Source organism: Hippoglossus stenolepis, chromosome 5, assembly GCF_022539355.2.
Source record: "Hippoglossus stenolepis isolate QCI-W04-F060 chromosome 5, HSTE1.2, whole genome shotgun sequence".
NCBI classification, from domain to species: domain Eukaryota; kingdom Metazoa; phylum Chordata; class Actinopteri; order Pleuronectiformes; family Pleuronectidae; genus Hippoglossus; species Hippoglossus stenolepis.
Genome location: NC_061487.1, coordinates 27,962,187 through 27,983,285, shown reverse-complemented (window position 1 = coordinate 27,983,285; position 21,099 = coordinate 27,962,187). Strand labels below are relative to the sequence as shown.

The 21,099-nt window shown below is 46.3% G+C and overlaps 3 protein-coding genes across 6 annotated transcripts in view; all 3 read right to left on the bottom strand.

Annotated features, from left to right (window-relative positions):
* Window positions 1-446: 446 nt before the first annotated feature.
* On the bottom strand, window positions 447-10,196 carry slc7a10b (solute carrier family 7 member 10b). Its single transcript, XM_047339923.1, has 11 exons — window positions 9,956-10,196; window positions 6,722-6,926; window positions 5,983-6,134; window positions 3,609-3,734; window positions 3,380-3,533; window positions 2,554-2,677; window positions 2,213-2,316; window positions 2,008-2,104; window positions 1,717-1,866; window positions 1,445-1,622; window positions 447-1,212 (listed from the first exon to the last, which is right to left on the bottom strand). The coding sequence occupies exons 1-11, from the start codon at window positions 10,092-10,094 to the stop codon at window positions 1,091-1,093; spliced, it is 1,551 nt and encodes a 516-aa protein (XP_047195879.1). The 5' UTR covers window positions 10,095-10,196; the 3' UTR covers window positions 447-1,090.
* Window positions 10,197-11,027: 831 nt separating this feature from the next.
* faap24 (FA core complex associated protein 24) lies at window positions 11,028-13,212 on the bottom strand. The gene is made up of 4 exons (XM_035155887.2): window positions 12,954-13,212; window positions 11,915-12,057; window positions 11,677-11,832; window positions 11,028-11,554 (listed from the first exon to the last, which is right to left on the bottom strand). Exons 1-4 carry the CDS (start codon window positions 13,051-13,053, stop codon window positions 11,303-11,305), a joined length of 651 nt encoding a protein of 216 aa, XP_035011778.1. The 5' UTR covers window positions 13,054-13,212; the 3' UTR covers window positions 11,028-11,302.
* Window positions 13,213-14,012: 800 nt separating this feature from the next.
* The window catches only part of wwp2 (WW domain containing E3 ubiquitin protein ligase 2), a 39,302-nt gene continuing 32,215 nt past the window's right edge, over window positions 14,013-21,099 (bottom strand). For all 4 annotated transcript variants that reach the window (XM_035156164.2, XM_035156167.2, XM_035156166.2 and 1 more), the window contains 10 exons: window positions 20,871-20,942; window positions 20,538-20,626; window positions 18,630-18,789; window positions 17,202-17,335; window positions 16,982-17,122; window positions 16,774-16,894; window positions 16,051-16,155; window positions 15,874-15,970; window positions 15,072-15,144; window positions 14,013-14,750 (listed from right to left, as the gene is read on the bottom strand). In XM_035156164.2, the coding sequence (XP_035012055.1) occupies window positions 14,651-14,750; window positions 15,072-15,144; window positions 15,874-15,970; window positions 16,051-16,155; window positions 16,774-16,894; window positions 16,982-17,122; window positions 17,202-17,335; window positions 18,630-18,789; window positions 20,538-20,626; window positions 20,871-20,942 (1,092 nt within the window). In that variant the 3' untranslated portion in view covers window positions 14,013-14,650. The remainder of the gene's footprint in view (window positions 14,751-15,071; window positions 15,145-15,873; window positions 15,971-16,050; window positions 16,156-16,773; window positions 16,895-16,981; window positions 17,123-17,201; window positions 17,336-18,629; window positions 18,790-20,537; window positions 20,627-20,870; window positions 20,943-21,099) is intronic.

Below are 21,099 nucleotides of genomic sequence, written 5' to 3'. Positions count from 1 at the left end.
ACTTTCTCTGTAGTTGGTGTTTGTGAAGCAGCAGCAGCAGGTTGTCGGGTCCGACTCGTTCAAACAGGAACATGTGGGAACATCCAGGCGAGGGGCGGAGCCTGTAGAGCAGCAGGGGCGGAGCCTGTAGAGCAGCAGGAGGCCGGACATGACGTATAAACTCTGCTGTGGAAAGATCAGTGTTGTTGTTTACAGCTCATCCACACCGGCGCCCTCATCACCAGAAGATCTGGAACCTCCTCGTGTTTCCAAGTGGACGTCTTCGTCTTCTACGTACGGCTCCTCTTCTTCATCCTGAGATGTTTGTGTTCTTCCAGTTTCACGTCCGTCACGTGTTAGAAACCTCATCAACACGTCCACTCGCTCTCTGGGAAGCTTCCACACATTGTCCTGCTGTGTCCTCACATGGACTCACTCTGACATGTTACAGATGTTTTACCAGGAGGCTGCAGGAGAAGATCCAGAACATGTCCAGAGACACTGACTCAGACACGTCTGTTCCTCCTGAACATTTCAGGAACATGTCAGTTTGAAAGCAGCTATAAATGAAAATAAAATGATCAAACGTTTAGAAACATTATCCTGAAAAAGATCATGTCCCTCTAGTTCCTCCGTCAGAATCACAGAAGAGAAAATGTAGATCAAACTTATCACGGTGTTTAGAAACATATGAATATTTTGTACCAGACCTGATGCAGACGTATATTTTCTGACTGTATTCAGATTCCTGACTCTGGATCTGTGTGGACATGGTGTGAAAAGGTCTAAAGGCACAATAACACACCAGCAACATTCAGAGGAAGTAGCCGCACGCCGTCCAGTCGTGTTACACAAGAAGGAACAAATGCTTCCAAAATGGGAATAAAAGTCATTTTCACAGTGTCGCTCTGTCGGCATTCGATTTTTGTGTTTGTCGACTTAGTAAAAAAAGAGGAAAAGAAATAAAAAAGTGCAGGCGGCCCGAGCTTACGAGTTTCTGCTCGACTGGAGGAAATAAAGAGTCTCAGAAGGTGAAAGGTCAAACCGGCAGATCCCAGAGCAGGAGCAGGTGTCTGGACTGGAAACATCTTCATATATTCAGAAAAGAGTTTTAAGACAAACTGCTCCTGCCTGATGAGCGGTCAGTCCATTCTGAGGGGATGGCGTTCTCGATGGGGTCGATCTGAGGAAAGACCACGAAGCACAACCTCTGGCCCACGTACGTCGCCGTCTCTGCAGGAAGAGACAAGTCACAAGTCAGATACTGTGAGGGAGACTGAGAGAATCCACACTGAGACATTTATTGAAGGTCTTCTTTGATTTCTTTGTTTGGTTCATGTCCCATCTGCTAACATGGAGGAGGTGGGGTTAATGACCAATACTGCAGCCAGACCCCAGACAGATGTTTTGTAATTTTCGTGGGTTTTCACAAACCTTTACATGAACGAGTGTTTGAGAAACTCACCAATGAAGTTGTAGATACACTTTGGTTTTTCTTTCCAGTGAACACCCAGGAAGTAGACGGGCACGCCGGTCAGCATGATGACGAGGCCGACGCCACAAACCACCGGCTCCGAGTAAAGACTGAATCCCAGCAGCAACGCCCAGAATATCAGGTAACACACGGGAACCAGCAGGTTCACCTGGAGACAACACACACACACACACACACATATTTATTTGTTGGTTGCCAGGCGCAGTTGACGACGTGTCACCTCTCACGCAGTTGGTCTGCACCTTGATTGGTCGGTAGAGGTTGGGTTTCTTCCAGCGGTAGTACAGCAGGCCTGCGATCGTGACGCCGTACGACAGGTAGTTGATGAAGGAGACGTAGTTGATGAGGTTGTGTGTTTCTCCGATGCAGAGAATAACAATGGTGGCAGTGCACTGCAAACACAGACAACACAGACGTCAGGCACATCCGTCCAAAGTTCATCCACGTGTTTTGAAATGACGAGAGAGAAAACAGGCGACAGAGGAACAAACTGTATAAAGACACAGGGACCAGGGGGCGGAGACTGTACGTACGCAGACCAGCAGAGCGGGGATGGGCGTACAGTACTTATAGTGGATCATGGCCAGCAGGCTCGGCAGGTGACCCTCTCTGGCCCCGGAGAAACACAACCTGTGGACAGAAACAGCCACCGAACCGTCAGCGGCCACACTGGAGCAGAAACAACAGCATGACGAGGCAGGAGGCGGGGCAGGGGGCGGGGCAGGAGGCGGGGCTAACCTGGACGAGGTGAACAGGTAACCGTTGATTCCTCCGAAGGTGGACAGGGCCACGGAGATGGGCATGAGGACGGAGAACATTCCCAGAAGCTTCTCCCCGAAAGTCTGAACGGTGAAACAACAGAGAGAATTACAAGAACGGCTGAAAATGACAGAAACATTTAACGTCTAATTAGATGTTTTTGTTTGGTTCATGTCCCGTCTGCTAACATGGAGGGGGCAGGGTTAGTGAGCTATACTGCAGCCAGACACCAGGGGGCCTTGTTGGTGCTTGATATTGAAACGGATTCTTGAAAACAGGATGAAGCGTGAAGCGACTCGTGGTTCCGCCTCGTTACTCACTACAGCCACGGCATTGGACGCCAGCAGCTCCTCGGGCGACATGGAGGAGAAGTAGGCGATGTTGGTGAGCGTGTACACAAAGGTCACCAATGGAATGGAAATGTAGATGGCACGAGGTAGATTCCTGAACCGAGGACCACACACACACACACACACACACACACACACACACACACACACACACCATGCACAGATGACACGGAGAGAAAAAAATCAATCATCATGCATGAGAAAACACAAGAAATGAAGAAGAGGGAAACTTTACATTTAATGTCAAAAACCTAATATTTACAACAAGCTCAGAATAGTGTTGTGTGTTTGTGTGTTTGTGTGTGTTTTGAAAGTCAAGCTAGAATGTTTTCAGTCAGAATCGAATCAATTACAGCAACAGATGAAGGTTCTTATCGTCGGCCAGGTCTTTCTTCTGTATCAGTGAACGCTCTGTGGAATCAGATCAGACAAACTGCTCCGCTCCAGTTCCACTGAACATGAGACTTTACAGGAAATTCAATCCCAGTTCAGAAATGTTTCTGGTTATGAAAAGTGAAGAGGAAACTGCGATGAAGATGAGAATGAGCGTCTGATCGTGCACCAGATTTCTTCCAAATAAAGTTTGAAAATAGAAAGACTTGGTTAAACTACAGTGTTTGTGTTGCATTGTTGGTTGTATTGATATTATGATTCACAAACCCACCGTAAATCACCCAAAAGAAAAGTGAACGTGAACCAGCTGAAGACAAAATGTTCAACACAAACAGGAAAGCATCAAGATGGAGGCTGAGCCCAGGAAGCAGTTGAGAAACACAGCGGAGCATCAAGATTTTACCGTCTGGGTTCAACCACCTCCTCTGTGACGTAGTTGAGGAAGTTCCAGCCGCTGAAGGCGAAGGAGGCCTGAAGGAAGGCCAGAGCGATCTGCCCGACTGTCGGCGTCCGGTCCATGGAAAAGGCCACCGAAGGCGCCAGAGCCTCGTAGTTCCCTGGAGCACAGATCACATGTTGGTATTCTGAACTTTAGGAAGCGGTGGAGCTGGAGGCCGCCGGCTGCGAGTTACCTTTGCAGATCTGGACCAGGCCGACCACAATGATGAGGCCCAGAGCCATGAGCTTCCCCACGGTGAAGACGTCCTGGATCCTGGTGGCCATTCGCACGCTGGAGCAGTTCACCCAGGTCAGCAGCACTGACACACATTTAATATCAAGTATTAAATTATTATTATGAGAAATAATTTAACCAGGTTCGTCCCAGTGGGATTAAAAATCTCTTTGACAAGGGAAACCAGGCCGAGAGTCAAATGTGTGTGTGGGGGAACTGCAGCGGCTCCGAGGACGTCAGCTGATCTGTATCCGATCATGTAATAACACGTTAATACCACATGTTAATACAACATGTTAATACAACATGTTAATACAACATGTTAATACAACATGTTAATAAAACATGTTAGTACAACATGTTAGTACAACATGTTAATACGACATGTTAGTACTACATGTTAGTACATGTTAGTACAACATGTTAGTAACATTATTAATGTGTACATGTTAGCCTGTTGTACTACATCATGTTAGTACTACATGTTAGTACTAACATGTTAATACAACATGTTAGTACTACATGTTAGTACTACATGTTAGTACATCAACATGTTATACAACATTTAGTACACATGTAGTACAACATGTTAATAACATACGTTAGTACTACATGTTAGTACAACATTAGTGTTACTTATCAGACATGTTAGTACTACATGTTATACACATGTTATAACACATGTTAGTACTACATGTTAGTACTACATGTTAGTACTACATGTTAGTACAACATGTTAGTACTACATGTTAGTACTACATGTTAGTACAACATGTTAGTACTACATGTTAGTACCACATGTTAGTACTACATGTTAGTACTACATGTTAGTACTACATGTTAGTACTACATGTTAATACCACATTAGTGTGAGAACACCTCCCAGAGGAACTCACAGCATCAGCAGGATTCACTGTGAGTTCCTCTGGGAGGTGAAAGCTCCTCAAACATTCAGATGTTGGTCTGAAACATGTTTAGACTGTAGAGCAGGAGGAGTCAGGAGCAGGAGACCTGTGGCTTTCTGAGCTGACGTCACTTTGGTCTTTGTGGACATGTCCCTCTCCCTCGTTGTTCGATGCCCGAGCACCTGCACCACCAATCCTCTCTGCAGAGTCAGTGAGTGAAGCACGTGTGACTCCTCTTCTCTGACGCCATCGTTCACACTTGTTTTCAGAGCTGGATGTTAAAACGTGAGCTGTGCCCGGCCTCCTCTGGAAAGCGGGGGCCTTCGCAACGGAAGTGTTTTGTGTTGTGGCGCTGACAGTTGGTCTTTGTGCCGGAGAGTGAGGCCACCATGAGAGCGAGCGGGGCAAAGCCGGTGACAATGATGGACGAGGTGAAACAATCGTGCCCTCCCTCGCTCGCCCTTTTCCCACATTCCTGCCTCCCATGGCAACCGGCTGCTGCCAGCGCCCCCCCTCCACCCCCCCCCCCTCGCCAACACGGAGGGAAACTGATGCAGACTCAGTTAAAGGAGAATTCCACCAGTTTATAAAAATCATGGTGAACGTTCCTCAGCCTCTGAGATCAGTCGTGGTTAAATTCACCTGATGTCACAGTGACGTCACAGTGATGTCATCGGGGTGACCTCAGAGCGGAGGCAGGTGTGGTGCATCATGGGACATGTAGGAGAACTTCCTATTACATGTGACACTTTTCTTCTTTTCTATTATTTCATAATTTGATTTGCTGTTTTAGATTTCAAGTGATTTTGTATTAATTTGCTTCTCGTCTTTGATGTTTAGTTTTCTTGTTTTTTAATGGTCCTCTTTGTTTTGAAAGGTTTTATATAAATAAAGTTATCATTATTTTGTATTATATATCTATGTGTGAAAGTTATTTTCCCCTTTGGTGAGTTTATCATTTTCAGAATAATCCATTTTCAAATTCCATGTAGTTTTGTCTGTGTCTGGTTTTTAAACAGCTTCATCAGCAGCTTTTCTTTTCCTCAGAGCGCCGTCTTCTCGTCCTGCTCCTGCTCCTGCTCCTGCTCCTGCTCCTGCTCCTGCTCCTGTTCCTCCTCCTGCTCCTGCTCCTGCTCCTGCTCCTGCTCCTGCTCCTCCTCCTGCAGCCGTTACATGTGACCACTTCTCAAACAGGACAATGTCTCTGAGGAGACGTTCCTGCTTTCAGAGCAGAGTCAGGATCAGAGCGACCACAAGACAACGTGTCATCGTTCATGAAAGATTCAAACCCTCTGCAGCTCCCTGCTCTGCCACAGCTGCAGGAGAAGCTGAGACGGACTCTCAGCATGTGCCACTGACCAGACACCAGGACACAGACGTGAACACAGACGTGAACCTGAGGAACGAATCTATAGAGAAGTCACTCACGGAGACAGGTGGCCGAGAGCATCCGCGTCGCCATGTACGGAGGAACGCAGTCTGGGAAGACGGGCTGCAGGACGTAGCTGGAGAAGGTGAGGGCGATGACAGCCAGCGTGGTCGGGTACATGATGATGACGGCGCTCCACAGCAGGAGGAACCTGGACGAGGCAACAGGACGTTGTTTGATTCAGTGTCAAACATTTAAACTTACACACTTGAATATTACTTTTACTGTTGGCAGTTATATCTGCTGATTACTTTCAGTTTCCCTTTGTGATCTTTGTTTCTTCTTCTTCTCACCTCAAAGTCATTTGAATTCACTTTTTTAACTGTTTGGAAAAACATCAGAGCAGGAAAGTTGTTTCCTGTTTCTGTGCATATATATATGTATACATGTATATCATTTACTGTATAACCTCCTAACCCTGAGCCTCGTTTCAGTAAATCCAGGAGCAGCTGGTGGCTGATCTCAGCTCTGTTACTGGACATGGAGAAGTTCAGCTGGATCAGGCCGTGCCAGGAACAACAGATATTTACTGATATGTGTTGTGGAGTAAAAGTGAAAAGTACCTGAAATTAAATCTACTAAAATCAAAAAAAAAAATGTGTAAGTACAGTAAAGTAAATGTACTCGACTCTGGCCCAACGCCAGCTGTGATTGGCTGCAGTCCCCCCCCAGCAACCATTAGAAAGGATACAGTGATGAAGCTAATGAATGAAAGATTAAAAAAGAACAACTTCTCACCCCATCAGACCACCGAATATCTCCGTGACGTAGGAGTAGTCGCCTCCAGACTTGGGGATAGTGACGCCCAGTTCTGCGTAGCACAGCGAGCCCAGGGCGGCGATGCATCCTCCCAGTAACCACACCACCAGCGCCAGGCCCACCGAGCCCGAGTGCTCCAGGACGCCCTTTGGAGAGATGAAGATCCCCGAGCCGATGATGTTCCCTGAGCAGAGAAGACACAGAAAATCCATGTGAACGTTCCACCTGCACGTGTGTTGGATGAAAGTCCGGGACAACAACTACACAGCAGTTACACAACAATTACACAACAGTTACACAACTGTTCAATCTGCTTTTAATGAGGTTTGTTTATAAGAAGTAAATTAGATTCATGTTAATTTACTGTATTAGCTCTTTTGAAATATTGCATTTATTGAAGAACACATATTGACTTGTTCAGGACTTATAATCCTTCAGATCTGAAAACGACTTGTGACACATGAATGTTCGGTGCAGCTGCTGAGGGATGAAAACCAGGAACATGTTTGAATCATTATAATTCTAAGATCTGCAGCTTTACAGCAGAACACACACGTGAACCGAGCCTGGCACACATGCTCTTCACATGGGACTTTCTCTTCACACGCCACATGTCACCCAGAACATGACTCACCCCCAAAACCACCAGTGACCCGTGTGAGACTCTTGAGCAACTCCAGTCCCACAATCCCGACTGCTCCCCTCCGAGTTTATACAGAGGGCATTGAAGACAAAGAGCTCCACAGCAGAGTGAGTTAGAGAAGGAGGTAGAGGCCATCACTCAGGCCGGGACAATCCCTCCTGCCCGGAGCCTCAGTATGCAGTGTAGAGTACCAGCAGAGCCACACATTCAGACCCCAGCGCTACCAGTAGCACGGCAGGAGGCAGCCAAGTGGCACAGACAGCCGTTACATAACCAGACATAAATTATCCAGGCTGCAGAGGTGGGAAGTGACCGACTCACCTCCTGCACGTCCGTCTGCTCCTGCTGCTCCAGCAGAGTGACAGAGAAGAGGAGGTCCAGAGGAAAACGTGCACTGGTTTTACTTTAATCCAGTCACCAGGGGCGTGTCAAGGGGCTTCGGGGGCTTTGGGGGCCCAGGGCCAAAAGGGACCTGGGGGGCCCGACATCGAACCAGAGCGAACATCCGCCAAAGAAACACAGGAAACTGAAATCATTCCAACCTTCAAACGCTTCTTTTAGTTTAAATGCAAACCTCCATCACACACACACAGCCCCCCCCCCACACACACACACCATAGTGCTGAGGAGATAATGAGGAGATAATGAGGGAATGTTCATTTTTCTGTGAACTATCCCTTTAAGGAGGTTCTCACAAATTGTGTTGTTGCTGTGGACAAACATAATTCTCTGGGGGCCCCTCTCAGCTCGGGGTCCCCGTCAGTTGTCACCCTGTTGCAGCGGCCCTGCCAGAGACACATGACTTCTGTCAGCGGTCGGCCTGTTCTCTCGTTTCTCTCTGTTCTCTCGTTTCTCCTTGTTTCTCCTCGTTCTCTCGTTTCTCCTCGTTTCTCCTCGTTCTCTCGTTTCTCCTCGTTTCTCCTCGTTCTCTCGTTTCTCCTCCTCCTGCTCTCGAGGGTTTTCAGTAGGAACCGGCAGCAGCGGAGGTTTGTGACCTGGTTGAACCCAGAAGGTCCAGGATCCGTCCACTGCCAAAAACAAGCCGGCTCATTGGCTGCACTGACACTTTCAGGTCTGTCGTCACACCAGCGCCATCATGAGGCCGTTTCACTCATTACACATAAAGAAATACAGAGAAACAGATTCCTGAATCGGACTCGGTTCTCGGCGAAGGTTCTCTGTGTAACATCTGGATTCATCTTCACTCTCGAACGTTTGTTACAGACGTTCACGGATCAGAGCTCAGAGGAAACAACCAGCTTTCATTTCATCTGCAGCAAATTACACTCAGATGAAGATCAGCTCTCCGGACACCAACGTCTTCTTCATCAAGATCCATCAGTTACTCTGACCCGCCCCCTGTACACTCGTCTGTGGTCACGTGACCAAACCTTGAGATTCACGCTTTAAAGATAAACATAGAAAAATGTGAACGAACTTGAGTTGATCAAATGATCAGTTTTATATAAAAGAGACTTGTTTCCTCTGAACTGTGTCACTGAGCGTAGAGGTTCGATTCCTGCGGTCGGTGGGTGTGTCAGACGTGTCGTCCAATCAGCAGTGGCGTGTATATGAACCCGCCATATTGAAAAGACAGTGACACAGAGGATTGTGAAGTTCTCTACGAGTATTATTATAACTATTATTATATAATATCACAGTTATTTGGTCTGAACGTATTTCTCCTGTTTCTGAAAGTTTCCAGACGAACTCACGGGATTTGGATTTTCTTTGGAGACGGGGACATCAGGTGTCTTTTGAAACATCTGAGATTTCTGACACAAGAAGGAGCAGAAGGAGCAGAAGGAGCTGAAGGAGCTGAAGGAGCAGAAGGAGCTGAAGGAGCTGAAGGAGCTGAAGGAGCTGAAGGAGCTGAAGGAGCTGAAGGAGCAGAAGGAGCTAAGGAGCTGAAGGAGCTGTTCAGCGTTTACTGAACGTTCTGGTGAGATGAACACAGCTCACATGTCTGGAACTGTTCTTAAAGGTCTCATTTATTCACTGTAATATTATATATCACAGCTGTGGCTCAGGGGGGAGAGCGGGTGGTCCTCTACCCAGATCAACAGTTGGATGTTCTCACAGATGCACTGTGTGAATGTGTGAATGTAAAACTGTGCTGTGAGGAATCTGTAGAGAAGTTAGTGAATCTGTGGAGGTGTCTACAGAACCCAACCCGTCGCTTGAGCTCTAAAACTTATTAATATAAAGATAAAGTTCAATCCTCGTTTCAGCTCTGAAGCTCAAACTCTTTCCTGCTGAGCAGCTTCAGCTTCATGTGGTTTAGTGAGAGGAGCAAACCAGCAGCTCCTCCATGCTGCTGATATTAATATTAATAAGAGCAGAGTGCTGCAGCCCTCCTCCTCCCTCAGGCCTCCTGCTGCATCCTGCTCCTGTTTGCTGATCTGAGGACTTTGTTCCGCTCCAGGAGACAATGTTCTTCTGCCTGAGCTGCAGCTCCTGGACCTGCTCGCACCCTCAGCCCAGCACGGACTGACCTGGATTCTGACACTTGTTGCTGGATCCTGCAGGAAAACCAGTGTCCCACAGTGACCAGTGGGTTTCAGCCTCACCTATGATGATGGTGCAGGCGCTGAGGAGCCCGATCTCCTTCTTCAGAGTCACTCGCTCCGGGATCTCCTCCTTCTTCTGGCCTCCGTGCGTCCCGGAGGCGCGCGGCCGTGCGCACCCGCCGCTGCTGTGTCCATCCATGTCCGCCTGCCCGGGTCCGGTCGGTCCAGTCCAGAGTGTGCGAGTCCTCCCGGGTCCCAGGACGCTCCTGTCCTCTCCTCTGCGTATTCATGCACTGTGAAAGGGCTGCGCATGCGCAACAAGCTGCGGCTGCTCAGCGCAGAATGTTAAACAGAGAGGAGCCGGTGATGCGTTCAGGGACACCAGGAGGAGGAGGAGGGGGAGGAGAGGAGAGGAGGGGGAGGAGGAGGAGGAGAGGGAGGAGGAGGAGCAGAAGGAGGGAGGATGAGGGCAGGAGGAGGAGGAGGAGGAGGAGAGGGAGGAGGAGCAGCCTCCTCAGAGTTAATGCAGGAGCATTTCTGTCACTGACTCAGTTTGGACCAGATCTGAGGAAACTTTTAAAAACAGTTTTTATCTTTTATGAGCAAACTCCTCTTCACTTATTTTTATAATTTGTTTATCGTTTGTTTTAAACTGAACTTTCTGACTTTAAATAGTTCGATCTGAGTCTGAAATGTGCTTTTTCAATAAAACTGCCTCTTTCGATAGATTCAACTTTCATCTGTCAGATTCAATTTCATCGAGACTTTAAAATATTATAGAGAAAAAACAATCTATGACGGTTGTGAAGTATAAATTTGCACCTTAAAGATCTGTGGGAAACTGTTCTCTGCTGATTTGTACAGATTCTCTCCTTAACATCGTACGTCCACAAATATACATCCAGAAAGAAGCCGAGTCTCAGACAGAACTCGTTAAAAACACAGTTCAGCTCTGAACACACGGAACAATCAGTGAATCAGGTCAAAGTGAACTCTGCTCTGAGCCTTCGTGGCTTCAGGGAAACACAAACAGGGCGTTTCTAAAGGTTCATCGTGTGTCTGGTTAAAGAATCATCACCAGAAACAAAACATTGAATGACATTTTTAAAAGGAAGAATTAAAAACGACCAACTGATGCAAAAATAACCAATTTTTATTTAGTGTGGATCCAAAAGTGTGAAAGCAAACAAGTGAAAATTGGTCGGCTGATCAAAACCCGACGAGTCTTTCATATCAGAATCTGCATTGATGTTTACAGATATAAACACTTAAATCACGTGTTTATCTTTCCATTCCACTCTGACCTGTGAATAAACGTGTTTTTAGTTTGCACAGAAAAGGAGGAAAGTCTCTATCGTGAACCCAGAAGGAAACTTAACCCTCCTGGTCGGCCTGAGACCCGCAGCCTCACGTTCCAGCAGCAGTGGGTCTGTGGAAGAAGCTGTGGACCAGCTGAGCGGCTGCCTGACCCACGACGGGCTCCAGCTCGGCAGGGCCGGCGTTGCAGAGCTGCTGGATGCTGGAGAAGTGCTGCAGCAGCGCCAGAGCTTTGACCCGACCCACCCCGGGGACCCGCTGGACCACGGCCAGGACCGCCGGGTCCAACGGCCGGGACGACCTGGACCTCCTGAAGGGGTTGTCTCTGCCGCCCCCGAGCACCTGGAGAGGATCAGAGCAGGAGGGGGAAATCAGGAAAGAGGTTAGAAAAATACGAGTTATTATTATTTCAGTATTTTCAGTTTCTTAAATAACAAATATAGTTGAATAACTTCATTACTTACGATCTGAGTGATGAGCTGCGAGGCCTCCGCCTGCCCGCTGACCGGCAGCAGGGTCAGGCCGAGGTCAAACACCACAAACCTCTGCACAGCGGAGAAGTACTGCTCGCTCAGTCGGGTGTTCTCCACCAACACCAGCTCCTGCAAACGGCTGCTGGCCTGGAGACAGGGAGGAGGAGGCTGATACAACAGAGAACCTACAGAAAACTGCTCCGTCACTCGTCTCCTTCATCGAACTCACGTTTCTGTATCGAACCAGTTTCCTCTTGTAGCTGTTTCCGGCTACGACGTCGCACTCGGACACGTAGAGGATGCAGCTTCTGTTGGGGAGGTGGAAGTCTGCGACGCCGAGCTCCGTCTCAAACAGGATCTTCACTCCTCCACCTGCAGCAGAAGTCCTTTGTTAGTGACTCACATTCAGACAGTCGAACTGCTCCTGGTCTATGAAACAGATTCAATCCACAAACTCACACGTTTAAAGCTTGTTGTTGGTCAATAGTGAAAAATACTAAGATTTAAATTTAACATCACAAGAAACTAAGAACTAAGAAAACACTCAGAGAAACAGGGAACTCACTGATTTATCATCGACTCATTCACACATTGACTCTCTGTTTCACCCCTCACACCTCCTCTCAGGTGCGACTCTCTGTCTCACCCCTCACACCTCCTCTCAGGTGAGACTCTCTGTTTCACCCCTCACACCTCCTCTCAGGTGAGACTCTCTGTTTCACCTCTCACCTCCTCTCAGGTGCGACTCTCTGTTTCACCCTCACACCTCCTCACACCTCCTCTCAGGTGCGACTCTCTGTTTCACCCCTCACACCTCCTCTCAGGTGCGACTCTCTGTCTCACCCTCACACCTCCTCTCAGGTGAGACTCTCTGTTTCACCCCTCACCTCCTCTCAGGTGCGACTCTCTGTCTCACCCTCACACCTCCTCTCAGGTGCGACTCTCTGTTTCACCCCTCACACCTCCTCTCAGGTGCGACTCTCTGTTTCACCCCTCACACCTCCTCTCAGGTGCGACTCTCTGTTTCACCCCTCACACCTCCTCTCAGGTGCGACTCTCTGTTTCACCCTCACACCTCCTCTCAGGTGAGACTCTCTGTTTCACCCCTCACACCTCCTCTCAGGTGCGACTCTCTGTTTCACCCCTCACCTCCTCTCAGGTGGACTCTCTGTTTCACCTCCTCACACCTCCTCTCAGGTGCGACTCTCTGAGAGGACCTCAGTCACAGAGCTGCAGCTTCCGGGTGGATAACAGAATAAGAGCTTCACCCTTCAGGCTCCGGAGCAGAGCGGAGCTTCTCCACCTGTCGCTGGTGATGATGTGACCGAGGGGGGGGGCCGCGGTCAGGAGCCCAGCAGCTGCCTCCATGTTCAGTGAACTGGGACTCGATGGGACTCGATGGGATTCGATGTGGAACTGGAAACTAAACTGTCATGAAACTGAATAAAAACTATTTCAACTCACTGACATTTGTTTTGCCTCCAACACTTCCGGGTCTCTTCCTCGTGTCTTCGGCTGGTTCATATCAGGGAGACGCGACACCACGTCGCCACCTGGTGGACAACAAGGAAAACTGCATCCTGAAAATGAATTAACGGACCTACAATATTTATTTAAAATTTTTTTTTATTGACTTGTATATATCTATATCTATTTAGCTATATATATAATTTTCATCATCGATGGATTGAAAAGTATTAATTCATTATAAAAATATTAAATTTTATAGTGGCATATCTTCTTTATATACAGTCACTGATCGTCTTTATATACAGTCACTGATCATCTTTATATACAGTCACTGATCATCTTTATATACAGTCACTGATCCTCTTTATATACAGTCACTGATCATCTTTATATACAGTCACTGATCATCTTTATATACAGTCACTGATGGTCTTTATATACAGTCACTGATGGTCTTTATATACAGTCACTGATCATCTTTATATACAGTCACTGATCATCTTTATATAGTCACTGATCATCTTTATATACAGTCACTAATCATCTTTATATACAGTCACTGATCATCTTTATATAGTCACTGATCATCTTTATATACAGTCACTGATGGTCTTTATATACAGTCACTGATCATCTTTATATACAGTCACTGATGGTCTTTATATACAGTCACTGATCATCTTTATATACAGTCACTGATCATCTTTATATACAGTCACTGATCATCTTTATATACAGTCAGTGATCATCTTTATATACAGTCACTGATCATCTTTATATACAGTCAGTGATCCTCTTTATATACAGTCACTGATGTCTATATATATAAGCTGAATAAAGAAAAAATTCAACATGACTTAAGATTGAAATCTCATTTATTTTAGTTATATACAGGAGAAAAACGCTTAATTTCACAATGAACAGGAAAATAAAAAATAAAATCACGTCTCATCTGTTTTAACAGAGGTTCCTGGTTCACACGTGCACTCTGCTCCTCTCGTGCGCTGCCTCTGTCATTTAACATGTTCAAAAAACTTATTTCTCTCAGGTCGATATGTTTAATCTGTGAAGCTGCTGAGAATCAAACTCGCTGCTGCGTTTCCAAGAAGAGATGATGAGTGAGACTCCGTCCGATATACTTCTCTGTGTGCGCCGTCACACACACACACACACACACACACACACACACACACACACACACACACACACACACACACACACACACACACACACACACACACACACACACACACACACACACACACACACACACACACTTATATGCATATGTACACTGGCATCAACGTGAGCAGCTACACACACTTTTCCTCCACGGTCTCCATCATCAGCTCCGTCTTCATCCCACGGCCCTCCCCCAGGGGGCGCCAGATGTCAGGTGATTTCTCAGCTCTGAGATTAACAAATGCAAAATAATAAGAACAAAAATCATCCCATCGTATGGACGGCTCTTTCTCAGTCGTGTGAGTTTCCTGCGTCACTCCTGTCCGAATCCCTCAGTCTCCTCGATGGCGAACAGGAGTTTCTCCCGCAGCTGCTCCAGGCTCCTGTACGGCGGCAGGTCCAGACGGTTGAAGCTGAGAGGAGGAGACACCACATTAGTCTGTGTAGATTCATTATTAACAAAGATCCTCTGATGTTCAGTACATCTGAATTAACTTCACTAAATAATATGATCCAGAAACTTCCTTGTCTAAAAGCTCATTTATGTGCTTATGTACTTTGGAAGGTGTTTGTAAAAAGCAGCAGTTATTTAAAATGTGTGGATGAGAGCACTCTTGTGAACAGGATGTTACAAGTCACATAGTGAAATAAATAAAAACACAAAACTCTTTTGTGGAATCATGACAAAGTGAAAAAAAGTGAAATGTCCCAGGTCTTCCTCAGGAGCTGCTCACCATGTGTGGCTTCTTGGAAGCCAGGTCTCCTTCCCCACCTTGTCTATGCAGAACTTCTGGGGACCGTTACTTCCTGCAGAGAAGAAGAAGTCAAATATCAGTGGGATTTGAATTTTAATAATAATCATCAAACAAATTCTTGAATTTTTTCAAATCAACATTTACACTTTGCTGGAACACAAATGTCTGTTTCATGCACGGATTCGTCCCAGATCGTTTTCATGTGACTGATATTAATCTGCTGTTAAAGGAACTCAACACTTCCTGTGGAATTTTCACATTAAAAGTCTACCAGCAGCTGGAAGGCTGCGATACATGAAATCGATCCATAAAAGCTTAAAGGCAGCATGAAACTACAAATCCATGTTCCAGTTAAAAATCCTGTGTCAAACAAACATCCTGAAAGCTTTCTGGGATTTTTTAACTTCCTCTCCGTGACTATAAACTCTGACAGGCAGCGAACGGCGCCCGGCGACCTACGGCGTCATATTCATCGGTTAAATCTGCAGGTGTTGGCGAAGGTGGTGACGAGCAGGCTGTCGTCATGGCGTTGATACGTTAGTCACTGTGACACACGAGCTACAGTATTTGCGAGAGTTCCTCCAGACACTCAGGAATCAAACATGTGACGTCTGTTTCACTGGAGATTTAATCTTGAACTAAATGAAAACTGTATTTCTGTGACAGAAACCGGACTCTTTTACTTGTGCCAGATATCTTTGATTGACAGAACTGTCTAAAGGTGTGTGTGTGTGTGTGTGTGTGTGTGTGTGTGTGTGTGTGTGTGTGTGTGTGTGGTCACCTATGAGCTCGGCGAAGCCTCCAACGGGCAGCCGACAGGTTCCTGTTACGAACTGAAGCAGACGGATTCTCTTCTCGTTGTCCATGTCTTTCACCACCTGCAGGAACAACACACTCAGTCCTCACGTTGAAAACACATCCTGCACTGTGTGCCTCAGAACGGCAGAGCGCCCCCTACCTGCCAGAACCAGTGGATCTGCTTGCTGTTCTTGGTGTAATGTCTGTAGATGGTGTTCCTCTGCCAGTCGGACAAATCGATCTCCTGCATCCCACAAAGCATCAGCTGCAACCGACCACACACAAAGAGTCAAACTGAGTTCTGAACCGGACGCGTCACAAAAAGCACCACACGGGAATTAAAGATGGACGACGTGACCCCTAAAGCGAAGCCAAAACATTTCAATCGCCCCCTGGTGGCAGGCTGCAGTATAGGTCATTAACAGCACCTCCTCCATGTTAGCCGATGGGACATGGGATCACACTGATGTATCTGCAAGTGTTCATGTTTCTGATGAGTTTGATGATATAAAAACGGACTTGTGATTGGTCGAGCTCCACTCAGAGATGCCCTCTGCACAGACTCCAAATGACGTCAAAAAGTCAAAATGGCAGCGTTCATACCCCCAAAAGTTTTTGTTTAATTTTTGTATAATGGGAGGAAGTGGGGACGTGTTGTTATTTAAAATAGGAGCTGCAGTATAGTTCATACATCCTGCCTCTTCCATGTTAGCAGAGGGGACATGCGCCAAATATTAAACAGTAAAAACATCCTGTTTCCAAGATATTTTGGCTTCATATTTGTGCAGCGGGAGGAAGCGGAGACGCGTCGTCCATCTTAAAGGAATCAAGGAGAAAACAGCAACTCTGTAAAGTCCATCTAAACAGCCACACTCCTCCTCACCTCCAGCTCCTTCTCGTCAAAGTAGCGGAGCCACTCCAGGGGAACCACCTCGTTGAAGCCGTCCAGGAAAGCTTTGGTCTGCTCCTCCACGCCGCGGGTGAACCTCCAGTCTGTCAGCAGGCTGAGGGGAGGAAGAGAGTGGTCGTTGATGAAGTTGCATCTCTGCCACTTCCCTTCTTCATCTCAGTCACTGCTCTGATTAACGTACCTGATATACTCCTCCTTGTTCTCCTCCGTGACCAGCTCGTTCTCTCCGTCGTCCTTCAGCTGGTGAGTGGAAACTTTCCCCAGGATCTCCATGTCCTGTGCGAAGTACAGCTCCACACCGCACTCCTCCAGGTTGTTCTCTCTGGACACAGGAACGCACACATTCAAGCACCAAAACTCGATATAAGCTCACATGTCCAGTCCTGTTGTGTATTACTTACTTGACCCACATGATGGAGTTAAAGAACTCAGGGTCTATGGACTCCAGGTCTTTGAGTGTTGGTTTCTTATCCAACATTCGCTTATAGAACGGCAGCGTGAAGCCGGTGTCGATAAACTTCCCGTGGTACAAAGCCTGAAAAATACAAGACACACACACAGACGGCGTCAGGTCACTAATCCTGATGATACGGCAAGAAGACGTCAACAACTCACAGCTCCAGGAAGCTGTGTGAAGGTTCAGGCCTGTTTCTGTCCAGAATCAGGTTGAGGTTGTTCAACGTGTTGTTACGACGAGGATGCATTATGTCAACAAGTGTGTGTGTGTGTGTGTGTGTGTGTGTGTGTGTTAACAGAGAGCAGCAGACTCAACCAGACTGAGCAGTTTAATGTTCAGACACGCACACACACAGTCACACACAGTCACACACACACACAGTCACACACTCACACACACAGTCACACACACACAATCACACACACACAGTCACACACGGTGTCAGTGGAAAATTAGGATTAACGATGGAAAGTTTAACAGAAAGCGAGAAGGAGAGTGAGCAGGTTTGTTCGCTGGGTGTTGGTAGAGAAAAGAATCTTTATAAGGGAAGTCAGCAAACTGCAGTTTTGGGTTAAATATAGTCGGTCGCTGGTGGGTGTGGGCCGGGTGCAGCAGTGAGGTCATGGTGTGGGTGAGGGGCGGGCTGGCAGATGTAGGACCGGGTGGAGGGCGTCATTCCGGGGACGTACGGGTTTCTGCGAGTACGTCATGTACTGAAGGTACTAAAGACACCGAGAACTGTAAACTACTGGACTGTGCATGAGTTTAAAAGAGAAAAATATAACTGTTGTAAAAAACTACAACACACACAGACGTTACAAAGTAAATAGAGAATTAAAAGGACAAGTAGAGTTAAATGAACAATAACTTAACTAAGACCTGCCTAAATATATTTAAGACCGAATATTGTGTGATATTTAAATGTATTAGAGATTTTTTAAGGCCTAAAATTCGGATTATTGAATTTTACACCTTTTAGGACGTTTTAAAAAGACCCTGAACAAACCCTGAATATTGTTAATTTATATTTAAACTAATATTGACCTGGAATCAGTCTGAAATAAACCTAAATAAATAAATATTGGCAGCATCCCTTGTTCTAATCCACCTGGAGTCTGTGTCGCTGCCATAAAAACATTCAATCAAAATGCAGACGTGAAAAAAGAAGCTGACGGACGAACTCACTTCTCTGACGACATATTCATGTTGATAATGTTGATTTGTGTTAATACTGTTAAATGTTTCCATGCTCTAATGTTCAGAAAACACAGATTGAAAAGAGTAAAAGCAGCGAAACACAGACGCAGTGGACTTTAAAAGACGATGAAGTGTGGAGCCTGATTTGAATAAGAAAGCTCTGAGTGAAGCTCACCATGGCGATGAAGCGCCCGATGAAGCGGAAGTACGTGAGGTGGTCGGGGTTGATGGAGGACGCCGGGTTGATCTGCAGGCAGTAGTTATTCTTGCCGGCGTATTCGAACAGACAGTACATGGGGTTCAGGACCTCGTGGGACAGCAGGAAGAACCACTCCCTGCAGAGCGAGAGGACACAGGACGACAGCAGGGACGGACTGTTATCACCTCAGAGACAACCACACTCACTCACTTTTCAAAATAAAACTGAAACTTCAACTGTGACGACTTGTTTTTAATCAAACACTGGTTCAGCGCAGGAGTTGGCTTCAAAAATAAAATGACACATAAAACACACGTTGTGGCTCAGTGAGACAAACAAAACAAGAACATTTAATCCAAGGGCAGAAAACGATCACTAATAGAATAGAATTAATAGAAAATAAAATAAAAACAAAATGACATGAACAGCACGGAAGTTTACTTTGTGTTGGTTTGATTCAGTTAATGAGAAAAGTAATTAAACACACAACGAGAGATGAGACATGACGCGCACAGTCAGGAGTATATAAATAAGTATATATAATAACTAAATAAACGTGATGGTCAGTTTGTGGGAGGAGCGACAGACACACACACACACACACACTCCTTCAGACAGGAGAGGGGGGGGGGATTCCATAGTAAACTGCATCTGGTTAAAGGAGCAGTTTGACACGTCTGTCGATTCACTATCGACGTCCTGGAGTCTCTGCTGGCTGCCTGGTGACCTGACTGCTCCGCTCCACTAAATAAAGATCTGAGGTGTTAAGTGCTGATCTGTGCCCCACGGCTTCCAGTGTTTACGCTAAGCTAATTATCTGATGTATATTTAAAATCATAAGCGATACAAGGGACGCACCGATCTCCTCATCTAACTCTCAACAGGAAAGAAAATCTTCTTTTTCCTGTAGAACTTTTCCTTTAGAGACACGGGTCTCTTAATATAGTGGTGTTTAAAATAGAAGCAGCTCTGGATGGTGGTAGAAATGAGAATATACAGTATATTAACAAGTACACAAACATCCCACAACACAAAAAGGTGAAACATAAATTACATGAAGGCAACACACAGAACATTAAGGATAAATACAACAGATTCACAGACTGTGGACAGATGCATGTTAGAAAGAATGAGGGCCCATCACCAGCAGCAGCACCAAGCGCTCTCAAGGCCTTTGCCCTCCCCCTAGGGGTGTATGGGAGGGGAGGTATGGACGGACGGACGGACGCAGACACCTCCCAACATCCCGTCCGTGGTTCTACCCTGTGGTAGAACAGCATGATGTCACCTACCATAGGGTAAAACCACTGACGTGACACTGGAGACAGAGACACAATGCAAAACCAAACAGAAAGATGAGAACACCGCCAACAACAACAACAAAAAACTAAATTAACAACATATATACAGAGAGAAAGACCCGGAACACAGCAGCCGCAGGGGGGCGGGATGGGGACGTGTGATGGGAGGATGGATGGAGGGATGGGGAGGGAGGAAAGCAAGAGGGGAGGAGGTGATTTCAGGAAGCAACACTTAAAGGGTCATGAAGATATTTACATTGTGACCTCTGCTGGCCAGCGAGAATTTCCTCCTCACACATAAATCTGTTCTCAGGGAATAGAAAACCGTCTGAGCACCTTCAGGTCAGAACACTGACTTCTTTAATCCTACATAATATATCATGAATGAAAACAATCACTAGTTTGTTTCGCTCAAGACAGAATGAGGAGGAAGCTGCAGCAGAGATCGAGACATAGAAGAGTACAAAAAACTAAAAGAAACCAACTCCATCACCAAGATTAGAAATAAATGTACACAAACACACACACACACACAAAAGAAAGTGAGGACGAAGGGTGCGTTGGTTTTGCTCGCGGCTCTCACCTGGCGATGCCGCCGTAGTCCAGCCCCTCCTCTCCCCTCATGATGATGTAGAGTCGACGGCGAAGGTCGTATGGCTTCACATTCATAATCTGAGGACAAACATTTCAAACATTTGAGATGAATCATTAACTGTTTTTATTGTAATGAAAGAAATTATTATCTTTCTATTTCTTCCAGTTTAGGTTTGGGTTTTAAAATTCAAATTCAAAAGAGACAAAGTTGCTCTTGCGTATGGGCGTGGCTTAATGGTTTTGACCCCCCCCCTATTATTTTTGAATTTGGTTGGTCCTTGTGATTCAGCTTCACGAGTCCTGTGTTCTGTTGATGTCTGACCTGCTGAAACGAGTCTTCAAACAGCGTCTGTCTGGACACGGAGATCTTCACGTGGCTCGGCAGAGCATTGGACTAAACACAGAGAGACAATCAAGAAGTTAGTCCTGAGATTTAAACTGAGCCTCGTGTGCAGGAAACTTTCTGTTGTACAGGTTTGAGTAAGTGAGACGTCCTGTTGATCCTTCACAGAATTAAAACACATGAATTCACAGTGATGGCCACCAGCTTC

What these genes read in the sequence shown, in the direction of transcription:
- faap24 (XM_035155887.2), bottom strand. Translation starts at nt 13,053, where the DNA reads ATGGAGGCAGCTGCTGGGCTCCTGACCGCGGCCCCCCCCCTCGGTCAC. An exon ending in TCTGCTCCGGAGCCTGAAGG is followed by an intron (nt 12,058 to 12,953) that starts GTGAAGCTCTTA and finishes CTTCTGCTGCAG; the next exon opens with GTGGAGGAGTGAAGATCCTG. An exon ending in CGCAGCTCATCACTCAGATC is followed by an intron (nt 11,555 to 11,676) that starts GTAAGTAATGAA and finishes GATCCTCTCCAG; the next exon opens with GTGCTCGGGGGCGGCAGAGA.
- slc7a10b (XM_047339923.1), bottom strand. Translation starts at nt 10,094, where the DNA reads ATGGATGGACACAGCAGCGGCGGGTGCGCACGGCCGCGCGCCTCCGGG. An exon ending in CGCCTGCACCATCATCATAG is followed by an intron (nt 6,927 to 9,955) that starts GTGAGGCTGAAA and finishes TTCTCTGCTCAG; the next exon opens with GGAACATCATCGGCTCGGGG. An exon ending in ATATTCGGTGGTCTGATGGG is followed by an intron (nt 6,135 to 6,721) that starts GTGAGAAGTTGT and finishes TGCCTCGTCCAG; the next exon opens with GTTCCTCCTGCTGTGGAGCG.